The sequence below is a fragment of the Columba livia genome, chromosome 4, assembly GCF_036013475.1.
Source record: "Columba livia isolate bColLiv1 breed racing homer chromosome 4, bColLiv1.pat.W.v2, whole genome shotgun sequence".
NCBI lineage: Eukaryota > Metazoa > Chordata > Aves > Columbiformes > Columbidae > Columba > Columba livia.
Genome location: NC_088605.1, coordinates 47,518,704 through 47,537,801, shown reverse-complemented (window position 1 = coordinate 47,537,801; position 19,098 = coordinate 47,518,704). Strand labels below are relative to the sequence as shown.

The 19,098-nt window shown below is 41.9% G+C and overlaps 1 protein-coding gene across 5 annotated transcripts; it reads left to right on the top strand.

Moving 5' to 3' along the window:
- The first annotated feature begins 360 nt into the window (after positions 1-360).
- ERI1 (exoribonuclease 1) lies at positions 361-10,381 on the top strand. 5 transcript variants are annotated; one of them, XM_065061498.1, is made up of 7 exons: positions 361-523; positions 1,391-1,566; positions 3,982-4,192; positions 5,532-5,615; positions 6,265-6,374; positions 8,594-8,708; positions 9,966-10,381. In XM_065061498.1, exons 1-7 carry the CDS (start codon positions 443-445, stop codon positions 10,206-10,208), a joined length of 1,020 nt encoding a protein of 339 aa, XP_064917570.1. In that variant the 5' UTR covers positions 361-442; the 3' UTR covers positions 10,209-10,381. The 5 variants fall into 5 exon arrangements, with proteins under 5 accessions (XP_064917570.1, XP_064917571.1, XP_021154762.1 ...); XM_021299087.2 differs by lacking the exon at positions 361-523 and adding an exon at positions 649-906; XM_005510972.3 differs by lacking the exon at positions 361-523 and adding an exon at positions 649-1,148.
- Positions 10,382-19,098: the final 8,717 nt, after the last annotated feature.

Here is a 19,098-nt window from a genome sequence, read left to right as displayed (position 1 = left end):
TGCCTGGGACACTGCCACCACACCCCACGGATGCCCCAAACCCCTTTTTAGGATGCCCTGTGCTGTCAGTGTCATGGGGAGAGGAACGTGGAAGCATAAACAAGGTGTCTGTCCAGTGCTTTTTTTTCCCATAGCACGGCCAGAGCTTCCAGAAAGTTGCCGTGACCTCAAAACCAGGAGACTACTCTGCAAAAGCTCAGGAGGTACATGAGGGGAGCACGAAGCCAGAGGTGCTGCCGCAGGGGAGCGGGACCCAGGGCTGCCGTGATGCACCCGCCCACAACAGTCCCGGAGGGGGACGGTGGGAGCAGCGGTTTGTGTTTCAGGAAGCGCAGCGGCCCGGCGAAGGGGAAGAGGCGGCGGCCGGGCCGCCCCACCGCCTAGGGGCGGGCCCCGCGCTCTCCCCGCCCCGCTACGGGCCGCTGTCCCCGCCGCTGCTGCCATGGAGGAGCAGAAGGAGAACCGCCCGCAGGCTGCCCCCAGCGAGCCGCCGAGGTCACCCGTTCGCGCCGCCTGCCCGCCGGTGAGTGCGCCGGGGCAGCGAGGAGCGCCAGGCGGGCCGGCTGGTGCCGGGCGGGCGGTGCTGACCGCGCCGGGCATGCGCCAGCGCCCCCGGCCCGCCGCTGCCGCCGCGCATGCGCTGAGAGAGGCCGCCCCGCGGCGCGCCTGTGGCGGCGGTGCCGCCTCCCGCTTTCCTCAGGCCTCGGCCCGGCCAGGCCCGAGCGCTCCGTGTCTCCCGCGGCCAGGCCCGGGGGCTGCGGTACCGAGGGGCCGCCTGCGCTGCCGCGGGACCTTCCGCCTGCGTCCGAGGCCCAGGGGGAGCCGGGGGCTGTGGCGGAGGCGGCGGGGCTGGGGCAGGCCGGCCCCACTGTGTGCAAGGGCTGCGAATAACCGCCCGGAGCCAAAGTGCCTTTAGTGTTTCTTCTTAATTTATTGCTTTGTTTATTTTACAGAGCACTAGATATCTGTCCGTGTGTCTATCAGTTAGTGTAGATTCTGCTTAAATAAGGTATCGAGAGAAATCTTGTAGTGCTGGTCACTCTGTTGCAAGCTCATACCAGAGAAGTAACTTTTTGCTGTAGGAACTGGGAGACGCGTTCAGGTTCTGTCTCCTCAAGCTACCCTTTGGCATGACTTCAGACGTGTTTGTTAGTATACCTTTATTCTGTAAGTTGATTTTTATGGAAGTGAGACGGAAAATGGTCTTTCAGAGCAGGCTTCAGTGTCACTTTTCTTCCCTGTCTATAAGCTACTTCGCTCAGTCTGATCACCAGTGAAACGGTGTGATGCTTTACTGCATTTTGGTGCCAAAATGACGAGTAAATTTTGATGCTCTAGCTTTGTGTTTTGACTTCATTAAATAACCTTTGGAATATCTCTTTTCTTCTAGGGCAGGCAGCATTGTAGGATCAGTGATCAAGAACCTAATGAGAAAAACTCAACCGCCAGTTCAAATGACTTCAGTGATCCAGTTTACAAAGAAATTGCTTTAGCTAATGGTTACATCAACAGAATGACCAGAGATGAGCTCAGAAGTAAACTTGCAGAGTTCAAGCTTGAAACCAGGTTAGACTGGTTTGTAAATGTTTTAATTGTGTTTTGAGGACAGTAGAGACATAAGGGATTATTATTTTTAAGTTTAATAACACATCCACAAAGTGAAAAACAGACACGCCACCCAACACCAGTTGTTTTATGATGCAGCTTTTGTTTTAAGACTAGCACATGTGATAGTGCTTGATGAGAAGTGTATGCTGCCTCAACTGGTAACACAGAGAAACAACAGAACATGTAACTTACCACTCAGCATGTTTGTGGTCAAGGGAGAAAGACGGGTCTGAATTGCTGCAAAGGTTCTCAGGTGGTGTTGCAGACCTTCAGTGTATAGAAACTTGCTTCAGAACATACATATTTTTACTTACTGTACCCAGTACAGATCTGATACAGGCTAGAACCTCTGTGGTGATAGGGCTCGGAATTTAGTCAATGCAGAGGACAGGAACCTTTATGGAGAGTTTGCTAATCTGAACAAATGAGATAGAGTATTGTGAATAAGTGAACATATAAACTGGATTTGTGCTCACTGAGGAGGAGGAAACGGCTAAGTATATAAGGGGGTGGTTCCTGCTCTATTGGCAATGACCTGCAAAACCCTTTGATATTGCTGTGGCCAGACTAATTTGAGATATTGAGAAGATGGTCAGCTGGGAAAAACAAAGTGTATTGTTTCTTTTGGCAGCAGTAATGCAGTAGTGGTGGTGATGGTGGGGAATTAGCAAGTGAGAAGCTACTGCTCTGGAGGAAGAGGGAATAAGAAAGGTCAGATGGAGTCTGAAAGGAAAAGTCTGGCTTTCTAGAGAAGAAGATGACTGTGGAGGAGATGCTGTTCAGAGGAGAAAAAAAAAAAAAAAGCAATCAGATTAATTTTAACAATAAAAGAAAACCAGAATGATGTGGGTGGGAAGTGCAGACTGCCTCCTCCACCCTGTCTGCAGATGTTCTGGCTGTGTTTCTTTTAATTTTTTTTAAGTCCTTCTCAGTTAAATGAATTGGGCTCCTCAGGAGGAAAAAAATATTCTTACTTACTTGATAGAATTATTAGCAAAACAAGTTGGATTTGTGCAACTATTCAGCGGTTATTCTGATTTTAAAAAAAGAAAGCAGAACTCAAATAGTAAATTATGTGTTTGTGGTTTCCTCCTAGGTTATTGAGTTTCTCTCTGTTTTTTTTTTAATTCAGCTGTAAATGCAGAAAATTTTAAACTTTTCAGTTAAACTAGACTTCTTTTGTCAATTAAATTGATCAAAATATGTCTTACATGTAAACAAATAGTGTATCACCTCTAATGTAGTGAATTGAGCAGATTGCCACACAGCATCCTTTCCCTTGGGGTAATTTTGATAGCATATCATCTCCTTTTTCAACTTCTTTTATAGGTTTGATGAAGAAAAATGTAATTTTCCCTGCCATCAGTTCCCAGACTGTCTCAACATTGAATGAACTAATTGAATTAAACTAGATTAATTGAATTTAATTAAACTAGATTAATAAACCGGAGTGAAAAAGAGTTATCTGTGTTTGCAGAAGAGGCTGATGTTCTCAAATGCAGGTTTAGTAGTCTGATTCCACTTTTCTTTGTGGATAAGTTGTCTGCTTTTCTGATAACACCACTTGCTACAAGTAGCTCTTGCAGCTTCTGTGATTTCATTTGAAATGTGCAATTTTAAAGATAACGTCCTTCGAAGAGTAAATTATCCTTGTTTATTCAGCTCTGGTTTGGTATGTGGCAGCTCTGGCAGTTGCACTTGCATATTGTAATGCTTGTATTAACAAGATGCAGTAGGTAACTTTAATCACTTGCCGCTGTGAATTAACGTGCTAGCCGCAAACCTCCTGAAAAGCTGGATCTTGACCAGGAAGTTTTTCTGACAACTGAAATCTTGAATACTTTATTTTAATTGAGTTAAGTTCAATTTTAAATTTAAATTGAGACAAACTTGGAATGTGGGCATTTTATCTGGATTCTCCATTATCTGTGCCAGTGATGTAAAAATAACCTTGGGCATCAGTTGCTTCAGGCAGAGGGCACAGGGGAATGGGGTGAAGCAGTTCTGCCTCCAGGGCCAGAGGTCATCCAGGAGCAACCTGCAAAGACTTGGGCTTTGCGAAGGCTTCAGCTACTGAGTCTTGCAGAACTGAATGTGATTGCAGAGTGTCTCTGCACTGTGCTTCCCAGTCTGTCTTCAAACACTGGTATTATCTACATGTTTTAGTTGTCAGGGGTTATCACAGCGTCTGTACTATCCCAGATAATGGAGCATTAACTGTGTGATAAAGTTGAATTCAGGATTTGTAAGTGCTGATGTTCAAAGTGAGGTTAATAAATGATGAACTTCCAGATGTTAAATATAGCTTCAGTTCTACAATGGTGAAATAATTAAATGAGAGTGAGATCTTTGTCACTTTCCTTATCTCCTTAGGGGAGTGAAAGACGTGCTGAGAAAGAGACTGAAAAACTATTGCAAGAAACAGAAGCTGATGCAGAAGGAACCCATTAATGGAGAGAGCTACTATGACTACATCTGTGTTGTTGACTTTGAAGCAACATGTGAAGAAGGAAACCCACCTGAATTTGTACATGAAATAATTGAGTTTCCTGTTGTCTTACTAAACACACGTACCCTAGAAATAGTAAGTGATCTAATTACTGTGTTGATATGCCGTTTTCCAGTGTAACTTCTTTGCTTCAGAAGGCTTAGATTATGCTGAGCTTCATTTAAAATAGCATATTTTTTAATTAAGACCTAGCTTCTGTGCCTCTTACATAGAAACAAAACTTTCTATTCTTAAAGCATCTGGAATAGATCATGGTCCTGCTGTTGACTCCCTCTACCGATATGAGGGACTTTCTCAGTCCTCCATACCTCCACACCACCTCTTCCCCAGCTTTAAGATCTAGAAAGCTATTTTTAGGGCTCAAGGGATTCATCGTAAACAAGAATTAGAAAATTCTGTGGTCCTGTGTGAGGCAATCTAGAAGAGACTTATGCCAAGTTCTAGACAGTGGATTTGAGTGAACTCTGCTTCTTGGTGGGCTAGACTATTTCCACAATGTACCCAACAGATTGACAGCTGTATAACCTGATTTTAAACATATTTTGTAAGCATTTGGCAGCCTCAATGCTCTGTCCCAGTGCAGCTTTATTAGGAAAAACTCCTTGCTGTCTAACTGAAACTGAGCGACTCAGTGAAATGGAGGAAGTGCACAGTCCTCTGAATAATGGTTCATTTATTAGGAACTTCTAAAGGGAGGAGGATTTCCGGTAGTCACTGTGATGCTGCATTGGATTGTGGCTGCATGTGTGGCTAACTGCAGAAAAAGGATTGTGCAGATTACCAAGGTTGTTTTATTACCCTTAGAGTAGTAGGAAACTGTGTGGTTTTTTTCCTCTGTCCAAAACGTTTTGTATAGCAGCAGGGATCTGAGGCTTTTTTTTTTCCTTTGAAACTTGCACGCAGTCTTCCCTCTTGTACTGCTTGGTTTCCCAGAGTGAGGTCAATGTTTATCTGATGGGCTGGCACACAGAGGTGTACAACTTGCATGCAGTCTCTGAGATATGCAACCAGTTGCCTGCCTTGCGTGATAGGTGAGTCTTTAGAGATGCCACCCAGAAAACATCAGGCTGTGCTCATGCCTCTCACTTCTCTTCCTTACTCATGCTCTCCTTTTCCCAAATCTTCCCCTTTATTGCAGTTGGTCCTTCTCCCCTCTTCTATGCACATCCCTGCTCTTTGGTGCCGACTGTCTGAGAGGAAGGACGTGTTCCCGTTGGAAAGCCAGCCAGCCATCCCATTGGGAATCTCATGATGGGCAGTCAGGAGGCTCCTATTGGCTGGGGAGGTGCACACTCTTTTTTGCCTCCAGCAGGACAAATAGCCACTGTTGCCTTTCAGCTGTTGGCAAGCCAAAGAAGGTGCCTTGCAGGCTACATAGCGTGCTGCTGCTGAGTGCCTGGTTCTCTTATTACAGGAGGATACCTTTCAGCAATACGTGAAGCCAGAAATTAATCCAAAACTTTCAAACTTCTGCATCAATCTGACAGGAATCACCCAGGTAATTTGTACTTCTTTCTCTTCAGAAAAAGATACGGAAAAAAGAGACAGGGCATTGATGTTTTCAGACTGGTAATCCTTCATGGTGATTTTTCTGTAAGGCTTATTCTCTTAGTTATTGGCTTTTGCCCTCTCCCAGTCATGACGTAACTGATTTTACTGAGTTGGTCATCTAGGTGTTTGTAAGGAGCTGTAGGGAAGAGCATTCACTTTGTAATGCATGTGTAGAAACTTAATCTTTAGCAGAGGAAAGCACCTTTTAAATTGCATTGGTTCCTCTTCTAAGATTTTTATTCTAAGGGATTTAGAGTCTTACGATGGCAATAGCTTGCGATCAAGTGACTTGAGCAGGAGGAGCCTTGGGCAACAAGCTCTTAGGTTTTAATTGAAGTTCAACAGCTGACTAACCTTGTTATCTTATAGATACCATTGGTGCTTTTGTGGTATTTTTTTTTAGTTTATAAAACTCTGTCCAGTTGTCTGCTTGCTTTAATGTGTAATCTACTTTCTAAAGATGTTTGTGAAGCCAACTTAGCAAATGAGTGACATAGTAAATACCTATATACAATGTAATTCTTACACTTCGTGCTGTTTTATTTTTTTTCTGAAAAAGTGTTCCTTGCCTTTTTTTTTTTTTTTCGTTTTTTTAGGAAGTTGTTGATAAAGCTGATACATTTCCTCAAGTTCTGCAGAACGTCATAGAGTGGATGAGACAGTGGGAACTGGGAACAAAGTATACCTATTCCATGTTGACAGATGGGTATGTCCTTTTGTAAGCTTCAGCACAATCTAAAACTGCAAAACTGTTTAATCTTTGTGAGAGTATTGTTAAAGGTGGATCATGACACTGCCGTTTTGCCATTTTATTATAATTTTAGCTTCTGGGAATACCAGAAAAGCTGAACCAGGCAGTTTGAAGTGAAACTTAAATCCATTAGATGGCACTGTTTCTTTCCTTGCTTTCTGTGTGCACCTAAATGATGCTGAATAGACTTTTTATTCTTTGTTGTTGTTGTAATTCTCTGTTTATGTCTAGTTTTTAAGTACATAATACTTGAAAATAACATTGTGCAATTTCAGCTCTAAGCAACTCCCATGGTCTCCTGAGTCTGAGGTTTTAGAGATTGGTGGTGGTTGTGTTGTAGCCTCTGTGTGTTATTGTTACTGTTAATACATCCTGCGTATTTTGCCAGAAAGCAATAATGGATTATGCTGTTTATCAAACGAGGAGAACTGGGTGGCACAGAAAGCTCTCTGCTTGGGCTCGGAGGACTGTAGCTCTGGTGGGTCCCAGTTCTGACAAGCTTTCTGTGTAAGGGATTGACTGGTCCTCGAACTGCTGCTTGAACTTGCTCTGTCACAAGGTCTGCGTGGAAAATCAAGTCCCCTAATGACTGCAGAGTGAACAGTTTTTGAGATTTAGATATGTCTGTGATCCAACTTTGTTCTTACGATTTTAGCTTTGTTTTAAGAGGAAAGATAATATTTGAGCCTTATCTTATATAGCACTGGCTGGAGATGTTTTCTGTAGGTGATGCTTGCTTTTTAGCTGTGAAACATTACTTTTCTGTTAACATGCCCCACTCTACTCCTTCTTTTGGAATGAGGGATTTAAGTAGCACAGGGAGTATTTGACATTATCCGTACTGAGGTACAGGATGCATGTTCCTGTTGCTAAGCCTGTTGTTTGCCTGGACTAAGTCTTCTTCTGTGCTGGACTAAAAAGGCAATTATGTGCCACTCTGTTACAATGACTGTGTGACAAAACTGGAGTTTATAAAAAAAGAGCATAGGGGATTTTAGTATGACTAGCTGACGCTTCTGTCAAGTAAAACACAGATAAATATTCTAGTCTATAATATGAGTGGTTTGGAAAATAATGTGTCATAGGAGATTAATGGATACATTAAAAAAAGCTTTTTTAAAACTAATCCAACTTACAAAGTGGGAGATTTTTTTTTTGGCCACGAGACTTTTTTCTCAAAATACCTGAAGATTCAGACAGTGACTTTGAATCATAGGTCTTTTCTGGTGAAGAACCCTTATCATTGAAATGTAGTTGTGTCCAGTGTGAATAGTGAAGCTGTTTAAAACCTGCCACACAAGACTCAGTGTGTATGGCTTAGATCTGTGTACACCTTAAAAAAAATAGAGTTAAATAATTCCAGCTTTAATTAATCTAAGGGACTGTGGCAAATACTGCTATTTGACTAATTTTTTAGCTACGATTAGATTTCTGTCTTTGAAAGCAACAGTAAATTAAAAAAAGAAAATGCTAAAGCGAAACTACTGCAAAACTGGTTATAATATTCAGCCTAGAATGTGCCTGGAATTCCATTCCACAGGAATCCCCTCAGTGAAATTCCTCAAAGAAAATAGGGGCAGTGAAATCTCTCTGTCATATAGGTGAGATTGTGTAGGTAGCTGCAAGAGAGAGGGGAAAAAGGCTTTATTTTAGCTTGAAGCTTACAGACTTGTTGGAGTGGTTCCCTTCAGGAAGGCTGCTAGAAATGCAAGGATTATAGTTTCATCTTCTTTCCATAAAGGTCTGATTCTCCTGAAACTAAGTGCAGTCTTGTTTTAGTAACCTATGTTAAGTGCAGAAATGCATGCATACCCAAGTAATCAGGAAAATGTAAGGTTTCACCTGCTTCCCCAAGGGCTGTGTAAACATCTAGTTTATTGGCAGTTTTTGGAGTAGATGTAGGTGGAAAAGTTGGCATGCTCTTTTGTCTTTTAACCATCCTGTACCTGAAACCATCCTAGTGAAAATCTTGTTCATGCCATTATTTGTTTTCCCCGTAATTAACAAACTCATATTAAAAATTTCTTTACCATGACTATAGTAAAATAGCTTTTCCTAAACTGTTTTCCTTCTACTGACCACCAAAGAAAATACAGTTTTTTGTGCTACAGCTGTGCAATATGTACACACAGGACATCTGAGTTATGTTTTACTAATGTTTTTGACTTTTTAAGGTCTTGGGATATGAGTAAATTTTTGAACATCCAGTGCCGTATTAGCCGTATCAAATACCCTTCTTTTGCCAAAAAGTGGATCAATATTCGCAAATCATACGGGAACTTCTATAAGGTTTGTACAGACTGTTGTTTCTCTTTCAGGAAATTTGTTTTAGAAGTCTGGCATGTCCTGTTGTGCTTGTTATCTTTACTTGTATAGCATAAAATTATAGTACTTAAACTAGTTGCCTGGGGCCTGATTTTCAAATGTACCTCATGCCAAGATCTCACTTTACTAATGGAAGATCATGTAATCTACTGCATCTTGATTTTAATCTTGTTTTTAAGAATCAGTAGGTGCTCCATGAAGGATTATCTAAAAATGTCATACCGGTGTTCTTAGATCAAGTTTGTCTTGAAGTAGTTTGGCTGAAAAGACCCTGTATTGATTTTTTTTTTTTCAATTATTTTTTCCTGGTTTTGTGTAATACACTTCAAAATTAATTTGGACCACTACCCTCAGATATCTCCACTTCTGACAATGTAGTAGGGACAAAGGAAGATTAGGATATATCTACAGTGAAATGAAATTGGCAAGAGAAAAGTGGTACCAAGTTCAGTGCTGGACCTTATTCCTGCTTTCTTTCACTGTCAGATTACCATAAAATGGGTTATTGGAGATTCTAGCGAATCCCTAGTCAGTCTACACAAAACCATTTGTTTGAATGTGATTTCAGCATAGCTGACAATCTTGTCTTGAAGGGCGTTTTCATACTAAATGTAACCTCTTTTTTCTTTGACCTTTCCAAAGCACAAATGTATATTTAGTTGTCAATCAAGAGAGGACTTGGGGCTTTTGCTGGTGTAGCACTTTGCATGGGTTAAGCTTCCTTGTCTGTTCGTGCTGTATGTGTTGCTGTTCTGTTCCTGTGGTGCTTGAAAGCATTCAGAAGTTTGATGTTGGTGAGAACTGGAAGCCTGGTGTTTCTTTAATTGCTTGGTATTTAAAAGGAGAACCAAAATCAGATTCCCTCTGCAATGCCACTTTGGGTGGTAATTCCTTTTCTGTAAGGTTTGTTAAATGTAACTAGGCCATGGCTTCCACTGTTGCCAGCTCTGGCACATCTTGAGCTGGTGCAGGTAATGGTGAGAGGCTCTTGAGATGATCCTAAGTCTAGACAAGCCCTTGCTGACTATGACTTCTCTGTAAAAATGAGAGTGCCTGTCTCATTGAGGTGCTTTGAAGTTAAATTGTTAGTGATCTGACAAAAAGCAACATGAAAGTACCATGTGACTTAAGTAGACTTAAAAATCTGCATATGTTTCTGCTGCACTGTTAAAGACTTGGTACAGAACCAAATTCTTCAATGTGGTTCACTTTCTCCATCAGGTTCCTAGGAACCAGACGAAGCTGACGATCATGCTTGAACAGTTGGGTATGAATTATGACGGGAGACCTCACAGTGGACTTGATGACTCTAAAAACATAGCACGGATAGCTATACGGATGCTGCAGGATGGCTGCGAGCTGCGGGTGAACGAGCAAATGCATGCTGGACAGCTGATGACAGTCTCCTCCGCAGCCCCCTTAGAGGGAGCCCCTGCTCCACAGATGCCCCGCTACAGAAACTAGTAGTTCAGGGTTGTTCTGCCTTAGGAACTCTTCTCAGATATCTGCTAAAGACTGTTAAGAGCTTATTAAACAGCCACATCAGCCAACCTGTCTGCAGTGCAGAATCCATAAGCACCTTAACTAATCGTCTCTGTTGAAATAAAGAGGAGTGTGGAAGCTCTTTGCCCTTTGAAGCCTGTGTTACAGCTTTTTTTAATACTGATTATTGTTTGTTGTTTTTGTTGTTGTTTGCAATGTTTCTAGGAGTAAGGTTGATATACAGAATCCAGGCAAAGTGTTAAGCTTTTAAGAACATGTAATTTAAACACATACAAAGATGGACTGAGCCTGCGTGCTGCTGTTCCACCCCAGCCTGCGGATGGTGTTTATTCACTATGCTCTACTCTGATGATATCTAGCATCTGATTATTCATTGCACACAAATAAGACATTGCTGGAAGAACTGAAATAGCAAGTGGTCAGGCTGGCCTTTCCTGATAAGACACTCTTCTAAGGGTTCCTGCTGGTAATTTTTTTTTTTTGTTTTTTTTTTGTTTTTTTTTACAAAGTCTAGAAGAAATGGAAGCATGTTTATCAGTTCTAAAGCAATAGAGAAGTAGTATTGTTTGGTTGTGGTGGGATTTTTTGCGGTTTTGATTTGTCTGGATTTTTTTGTGGGTTTGTTTTGTTTGTTTGCTTGTTTTCCTCTAAGGAATAATTTGTCTGCTTCCATATCAAATGGAAGAGCTGTATATTGAGTACAAATTCCATTAATGCAGTATGATAGTAGGTTTTTTTAACCATATCTAGAAGGTCCCTCAGATTTTCACTTTGAGGATCATATCTCATATTCTTCCACTTCATTTGGTGTCACTTTGAGACACTGTCAGCCATTTGGTCTTAATGAGTGAAGTAAAAGTAAGTTCAAAACATGCCAGATCATCAAAATTTTGTGCTTCTAGTTCATAGTTAAATACGTGCTCGACTATTTCGGGTACCTTATTCTACCTCTGCCACTATGAAGCTATGCCTTTATCTCAAAATCTAACACTGGAAGATTAATATAATTTTATTAGTAAAGGCCATATCTAATTATTAACAACAACTTCTGCTTTCTTCCTAGGCCCTAGATACTCAAAAGTGTTGATTTGCTTTGTCTCCATGGGCTGTTATGAAGTAAAACATTTATGTGATCAGCTTTACATTAGAATGGCTTGTTCTGAAAAGTAGATTGACATTTTTTGGTTGCTGTTAGAAAAAAAAATAAGGTAGTTTGCTATCCCTGTGTCCTAATTTATTCATTCTTTCTGCCGCTTACCTTCAGGAAACAAAATAACCAGTTCATAATAAAGCTTTGTTAAGAACATTTACTGCTTGGTTAATAAAACTCTTCCACGCTCTTCTGACTGTTAAATTGCATCAATGGAAATGTGAAAACCTTAAATTCATGTAAGAGAGAGAAGTATTGGTCAATTCTCAGTTGCTTCACATGTAGGAAGGAAGCAGTTTTCTTCTCAGAGTCACAGATTTGGACAGTCACAACTGCTTGACAACTATGTTCATTTTTTACTGAAAGTAAATACTTGTTCTACTTACACAGTTTTGTTGGACTTTACAGTTTCCTTTCTTTCTTAGTAATACTTGATGTATTTTCAGAAGGCTAAAATCCAAATATCTGATGTGCTTACTCTGAAAGCACAATTTATCTGTCCATATTTTGTACAAATGGTTAATTATATTTTGTTTTCACTGTAGCAGCCATGGTATCCTCTTTTCTGAAGAAACATGGTAATTTACTTTTTTTTCTTTTTTTTCTTTGTCTCAGAGTGCAGGTTTCTATTATAAAATTTGAATCTAGCTTGGCAGATCTCCCCTTGGGATGCTGGCAGTATCATAGACTCTGTCACTAGTCTTTTATTTACAGGTCTGTAACCAACCTCACAGTCCAATGAATAACTTTATTTGTTAGAGGTTATACTACAGGTTTCATAAGTGAAGAGCTGTTGTAATTTTACATCATTTATTTTAAGTACAGACTTGTTCATTTTTGTTAACTTCAAAAAGTATTTTAAGATGAGGGTTAAATATTAATAATTGTTTTGGTTTACTACTTGAGCAGGGTTTTTTTTACCAGTGAGTTGCAGAAATCAGTAGAATCATTCCAGATACTATTTTATCTAAGTTGAATTAATGTCAAACAGTAAGCTGTGATAGTTTTCACAGAATGTTTGATTCCGTGATTTTGAGATAAAGTGAATTTTATCAATATTTGTTGGTTTACTTGAAATGTAAACAAATTTATTAAAATAAGTTGATATTTATTAACATGTCAGGTACTGAATTCACTCTAAAGCATGAGATGACTTAAGTGATCTTGGTCTCGGTGTGGCGCGTGATTAATCTTCTCTGGTGGACTAGCAATGCTGCCATGGCTAGGTGTCCTAAATCTCATGGATGTGACTAGTTCATAGTGCTTGGTAAAGGGATAAATTTTTCTGGATGCTTTCAAACTAAAGAGGAAAGCCATATTTGAGGGGAAAAAAAAAATACCTAGCATGGTGATTTTAGTAGTGACTCGTGTTCAGCCAAACCATGCTTTTTCAGGTTGATCTTGCTTTTTCATCCAGAGCAGCTTGCTGAGTGCATCTCTGCTGTCATGATTTTTTATTATTAGGGGCATCATCCCGTGCTGGAAAAATACATTGACATCTGTGTAAGAAACCGTCTCCTTTTTATGCAGGAAAAAGAACATGCAGGCATTATCCTGCTAATAGAGTGAGAGGCCTTGTCTTCTTGTTGTTGGGGGATCTTTGTTTGGGTTTTTTATTTCACAGTTCAGGAGATGTACTTGAGCAATTCTACCACTGCTGCAGACAGCCTTTGTAAAACACTAGTGAACTTTAAACGAAGGACTTGCAGACACATTTCAACATAGCACTTTCAAGTAGATTTCTTAATAAGTATTTATATGAATGTGAGAGGGATTCTCGGAATCTTAGGGTTGTGTTAGAGAGGAAAAAAGGTTTCTCAGGTAGGTGAGAGAGCAATGACCTCTGTCTCGATGAGTAAATGTCGCTAGCTGCATGGGGAAGAAGAGGTCACAACAGTTTGTAGCCTCCCATCGACTTCCTACTGAGGTACGGCTACAGGGAAAAGTCTCAGCAGGACAGTTGTCCATAGAAACTGCTCCTGTCCATGCTGGCCTTATAATAAGGTAATTTAATAGTTTAGTTTAACAGGGTAGTTGTTGTTTCCATATTTTGTTGGAAAGTAGCATTGTGATGAGGAGGGGGCTGTTCCCAGCCATGGAAATAAGTAAAAACCTTCAGTTCACCTTGAGCTGAGGTTCTCATGTCCTTGGAGAGCTCTTGGTGCTTCGCTGCTCTTTAACCTTGCAGAAGCAGTGTTTATTTCACCACAGCTTCACTAAAGGACACTTCTCTCACCCTACAATTCCCAAGGCTGTTTTTAAGTCCTCCCTTTCCACTTTTCTCTCATTAGTGAACTTTCGTCTCCCCCAGACAGAAGTTTGTGCTAGTTAAGATCTTTGTATGCTCTCCTTTAACTGGGTGGAACAAAAACAAAAAAACAAACAAACAAAAAAGCCCTTTAAAAAAAATTGAAAGTCTCAGCTGTAGAGGTTAGGTGTCAAGAGATGCAGTTACTGACTGGAGGCGTTTGAAAGGGGCTAAGGGCATCAAACATCATTCTGTTGAAACCAGGGTCATTCTATTATTACCCTCATCTCAAGGACTTCATATTTGACAGCCACATGACCGCATACCAGGATTCCCCTAATGGTGATACATGAAGTAGCAAGGTGGTGGTCAGTCCATGCTTCTGCTCTCCCTTGTATTGAGCTGTGGCCTAGCCGAACAGCCACAGTAGGAGCAGGATAACACTCCATTTTAGAAGAACTTCCGGCTCATCTGATGGAGAACAAGGTGCTGATCTCCAAGTACGGATGCAGACAAGGCTTTGGAGGATGAGAAGTCTCTTCTCTCTTGGGTTCCTTCTAGGTTGGTGTTTGTGCATACACAAGCTCCAATTCTGACTGGCTTTTCCCGTCCTTAAATTGGAGAACTTTGTGTTGTGTGAGGAAAGCCTGAAGTAGCTTCAGGGATGTGTTCCTTAAATTAAAGGAGTGTCCCTGCTTTGCACCAAGTGGCTTCATATGGAGGAAAGGCTTTTTCAAATGAGTGACAAGAGCCTTGGACACCTCTTTATGGCAGAGGTGACCCCTAGGTATGTTCTGATTCAGGATGTGATTACGTGGCTCAGGCAGCTGTCTCCTCTGTGGCTGCTCCATTCAGGGGTGCCCCACGAGTAGTACCATGCCCCGCTTCTGCGGTCTTAACTCTGTGTAATAGTGACTGCACGTTACTGTAAGTCTTGTGACACTGCTTGCAGATGTATAGTGGGTTGTTTGGGGTTTTTTTTTTTGGCCTATTTTACTGGCTAATTAATTGCTAATCGGGGGGAGGGGGGTGCTATTTGAAGTGAATGGTACAGGTGATAAAGCATTGGTAAAGTACTACAGGTGATTCTGACCTTTGTTTGTGTCCCGTTTCTCACTATGTTGATTTTTGAAGAGCACACGTAGCCAAGTGCACCTCTGTGAGCCAGAGATGTCCCAATAAGCTGGAGTTGCTTAATTGTGCTTGTGCTCAGCTTTGGGTTGGGGAGCAGGTCCTGGCTGCAGGCTGGTCCTGGAGCCTGACACACCTTCCAGACAGCTGCATGCTCAGCAAAACACCACACTTGGCCATTGCTTATTTTTACTTATGACTGCCATCAGTGTGATTGAGAGGTCTCCTTGCTGTGTTCCATTCTTTAATAATAATTCATAGTTTGAATTGATAAGAAGTTGAATATTTGTTCTCTGAGCAGCATGAAGGCACCTTATATGTAATTTAGAGACAAATACAGCAGCCAGGTGTATTGAGACTCAGTGTCCCACTTTCTCACCTGAAAACATTGGAACTTTGTGATTAATTTTCTGTAGATATAGACTAAGATGATGGAGACCTAAACAGGAGGGAGGAGTGTCATGTTATTAGCTAATCCACGCAGGATAGGCCAGGTGTGTGCTTACACCTGTCTGTATAGTCTTGAGTGTTTAATAGTTTATGAACTTTGAGAACAGGCTCTTTTGGACACCTAACCATATTACAGAGCAGATGACTGGGCTTCTGCACCAAGCTTGGTTGTATTTAAGCACAGTTTTGGGGCTAGCATGGTCATATATTGCTGTCTTCCACAAAGAGAGGGAAGATGGAGCCAACTCCCCGACCTTATGTTAGTGACAGCTCTGCTCCAAATGGGAGGCTGGACAGGAGACCTCGCCACCTCCTTGCCAAACAGCACAGCTCTGGTTCTGTGAAAACCAGTCAAAGGGAAAAACAAGCTGTAGGTTATCCAGTAGTCTTAATCTGCTGCTGGAATCCCTTAGTTAAGTGTGAATTTTCCATGCATTTTTGGCCAGAAACAGGGCCTTCAGACCAGCTTTACTCTTCAGAGGACTCTCATTATTGACAGAGAGCTGTTCCTTCCTATCAGCACAGTGTCTTGTGATGTATTAGTTGGAAAGTTAAGCCATGTCCTGCTGAAAGTAATATCCATAGAACAGGTCACCACACTTGGCAGTCTGCAGTAAACAGGCAGCCCTGGAGACCAGGGGCATGGATGGATTTGAGCAGCCTGGGTGGGGCATGGCTGCAAAAGAAATTTGGTGTCCTTTGGCTGGCGTCAGAGGGAATTGTTGTGGTGCCTGCAAAGCCTGTTGGTGTCCTGCAGATATTTGGGAGAAGTTTCCTTCAGCTGTGCCGGTGCCATGTTTCCCCCTGTTAATCTGCAGAGCCACACAGGCATGCTTCTTTTTCCGACCCTTCCCAAAAACTTCAAATTTGCTGGTTCTGGGGCTGGCTTCTCTGGAATTTACTGGCTTGCTCCTTGTTCTTGCTTGTTTTGCTTATGTGAAATAGTCCTTCCCTGACCCTGCTTGTGCTGATTTTCTAACAAGCCATGTCTGGAAGCAGCTGTACTCTATGCTGTAATCTTGTCTGTGCTGCTAGCCTAACTCTTATGAACAGGTCTTACAGAAACTTTATCAGATCAGGGACTGCTGCTTTGTTAGGAGCTTGAATGCTACAGTCATTTGACAGACAGAAACTGTAGGGAGTACAGTGTAATTAAATGGAGAATCTCTCAGCTTCCTTCACAAGTCATGGCAAAAACCTTGTGGCAAATTCTCATGTTTTAATGGTGCTTTCGTTCACGCTTGCTTTCACATGCACATCTCTGGGGCTGCTGCCACCATTAGAGAGACCCATCGTGGCAAGGACAGGATCATTTTGAAACTGAATGCCAGTTAAGTTAGATGTGTGCTGGGTATTCGTTTCTACACTGGAGCTGCATTATAAGTGTAGCATCATGTGGAGGAGGTAGAGTGTTGCTTTACTGGACTCAGAAAGTCAGCCTGTCCAAATGCCTTAGATTTTTCTGACAAATTGTCATTAGCCTTCAAGCATGAAAAGCTATTGTTCTTGCGTTGGCCTTGAAAGAAGCAAATAATGTTTTTAAACTTTTTAAAAAAACTAAAAGTTTGCATTTGAGGCATTGAGGAGATGAAGAGATCTACATATGGTTTCAGGAGAACTGGGAAAGTGGAAGCACTTCAGAAGAAAAAGAGTGGTGCAGAGAAAGTGTTTTTGTGCTGTCAAGCACAGGAGCATTTGATGAACAGAATGGATTTTGTTCGGAGCAAGGCATTCTCATCATAGTTATTTTGCATGTAGCATTGTGTAGCTGTGTAACACTTTGGAGTGTGGCACCACAGAGCTCTGGAGGACCTTGATCAGCCTTGCTGGCTGTTTCTGTGGAGCAACCCCAGCAGTGGTGCAGCTTTTAGCACAGAGCAAGATACCAGGCTGAGGTGGTGGCAGCTCCATAGAGGAAATCAATTGTATTGCAAACACTACGCCTCAAAGTAGCAGCAGGAAGGTTTCTTCCATAGTTTAGTCTGGGATATGGTGATGTTCTTATGTTGGATCAAGACTCCCAAAATTAATGATCCTCAGACAATGCTCTTTCACCATAAAAACAGAATCATTGTAACACCTGATGATTTAGCTCCCTTTCTGGCAGAAAATATTCATAGAAATGCCTGTCCTCCAGCCAAGAGACCTTCCCACCTTAGTGGATACTGATTGACACAGACATGGGAATTTTTAAATTGTTTAATGTTCTGATTTGGTAGAGAGTGAATTAATTCCGTGCTTGGCTGAGTCTGCCTTGTGAAACATTTCCACAGAGGTTGCAGTAGATACATCATACTGGATGAAACTTCTGTCTTCAACCAAGGCAGCCATGCTCAGTGCTGTTCGACTTCTACACTAATTCAGGTCCCTCCCTCCCAGTAGCTGTAATAGAGAGCAAAATACTCTGTGGTGGAAACATCGGCTTTTGTGTCTCAGAGGTGAACAACACAGAGATTGACTGTGTGAAACTGGGTATATAGTAAGCTTGTCTGATTACATTCACACTGTACATGAAAGAGCTTCACAGCTTAACATCTGAGCTGGTGGCTGCAGCCACCTGGCCATTACTGTGGGGAGTTTCCATCTGTTCCTCCTTTTCTGTCATCTGCATCCTCCTTTAAGGATTGCACAAAATCTCCTCAAGTACATCCTGCAGCTCAGCCCGTTCCTCATACTCTAGAGCTCTTTGTGCATATAGACATTTCTCTTTTTTTTTAATATAAGCGACTTGAAAATGCCTTTTATTTTTCCGCCCCCCTTGATCTTTGAGTTCTGGAGCACATGTAGAGTGAACTGAACTCTCTTCGCGTACTCTAGAGGACCTCTGTTCCTCCATCCACACCAACTACCCTTCAGCCCGGCAGACGACCACTGCTCTATTCACTTGTGGGTGGTTGGTTTTTTTGTTTGGCAGGATTAAGTGTCTGTAATGTATGTTGAAGTACAACTGACTGCTGCTTTCTGTCCCTCTTTTGCATTTCTTTTCAAGCTTTCTGCTCTGTCCTGCACTAGCTGTGCATGTCTAGGCTGAGGCTTACCTCTTCTTTTTCTCCATCTCATTTTCTTTTCCCTATGCTGTGATCCTGACCATGGCATCTTATCATAGTTCAGCAACCCCTCAATGTCAAGAATATAACCTCCCAAAAGTATGTGCAGCTGGGCTGAGCCGTATGCCTGCTTTAAGGAGAGGGACAAGCATAGTCTTATACACTGACCGTGGTTTACAGTGAAGTTACTAGCCCTGTTCTAAAGAGGATGGAATTCAGGCATAGACTTAAATTGCTATTCAAGTTTATGCAGTGAGTAAGGATAGCACTAGAAATGGAAATCAGCTCCCTTGTCTCCTCAGCTGCTTGTCTCTCCCAAACCCTCTGCTGTTTCTTTTCAGTTGAAAACATCTTAATGTGGGTTGCTGCTAGAGTAAGAGGCCATCCAACGGCTGTTGTGATTTTGGCCGAGCTCTTCTTGGGGACAGGCTTTCATCTGAGGGAATTCCGCTCAAGCTCCTGGTCTCCAAAGCAGCTGGCTCTGCATCTCATTTCTGGACCAGCAGAATGTATCTTCTGCAAATGTTTTCTTGAGCAATGGGACGTTGCAGTCTGCTTGCCCTGGCTCTAGCACTGAGACTTCCAAGAGCTCTGAGTACATGTGGTCACTTGGACTGACAGCATAAAACACTGTAGATGATGTTGTGATAACCACAAAGGAACATCAGCAGTTGCTCTTCAGCCCTTTCATGCTACCAGGACTTCTTGAGATTTATAAAAGCCACATCGATGTGAATGAAGAAGGAATGGAAGTGTCTAGAAGCACCGGGAGGAAAGCATTAAAGGAGTATGAGGTGCTGATGGCACATGTGTTAGCAGGTCATC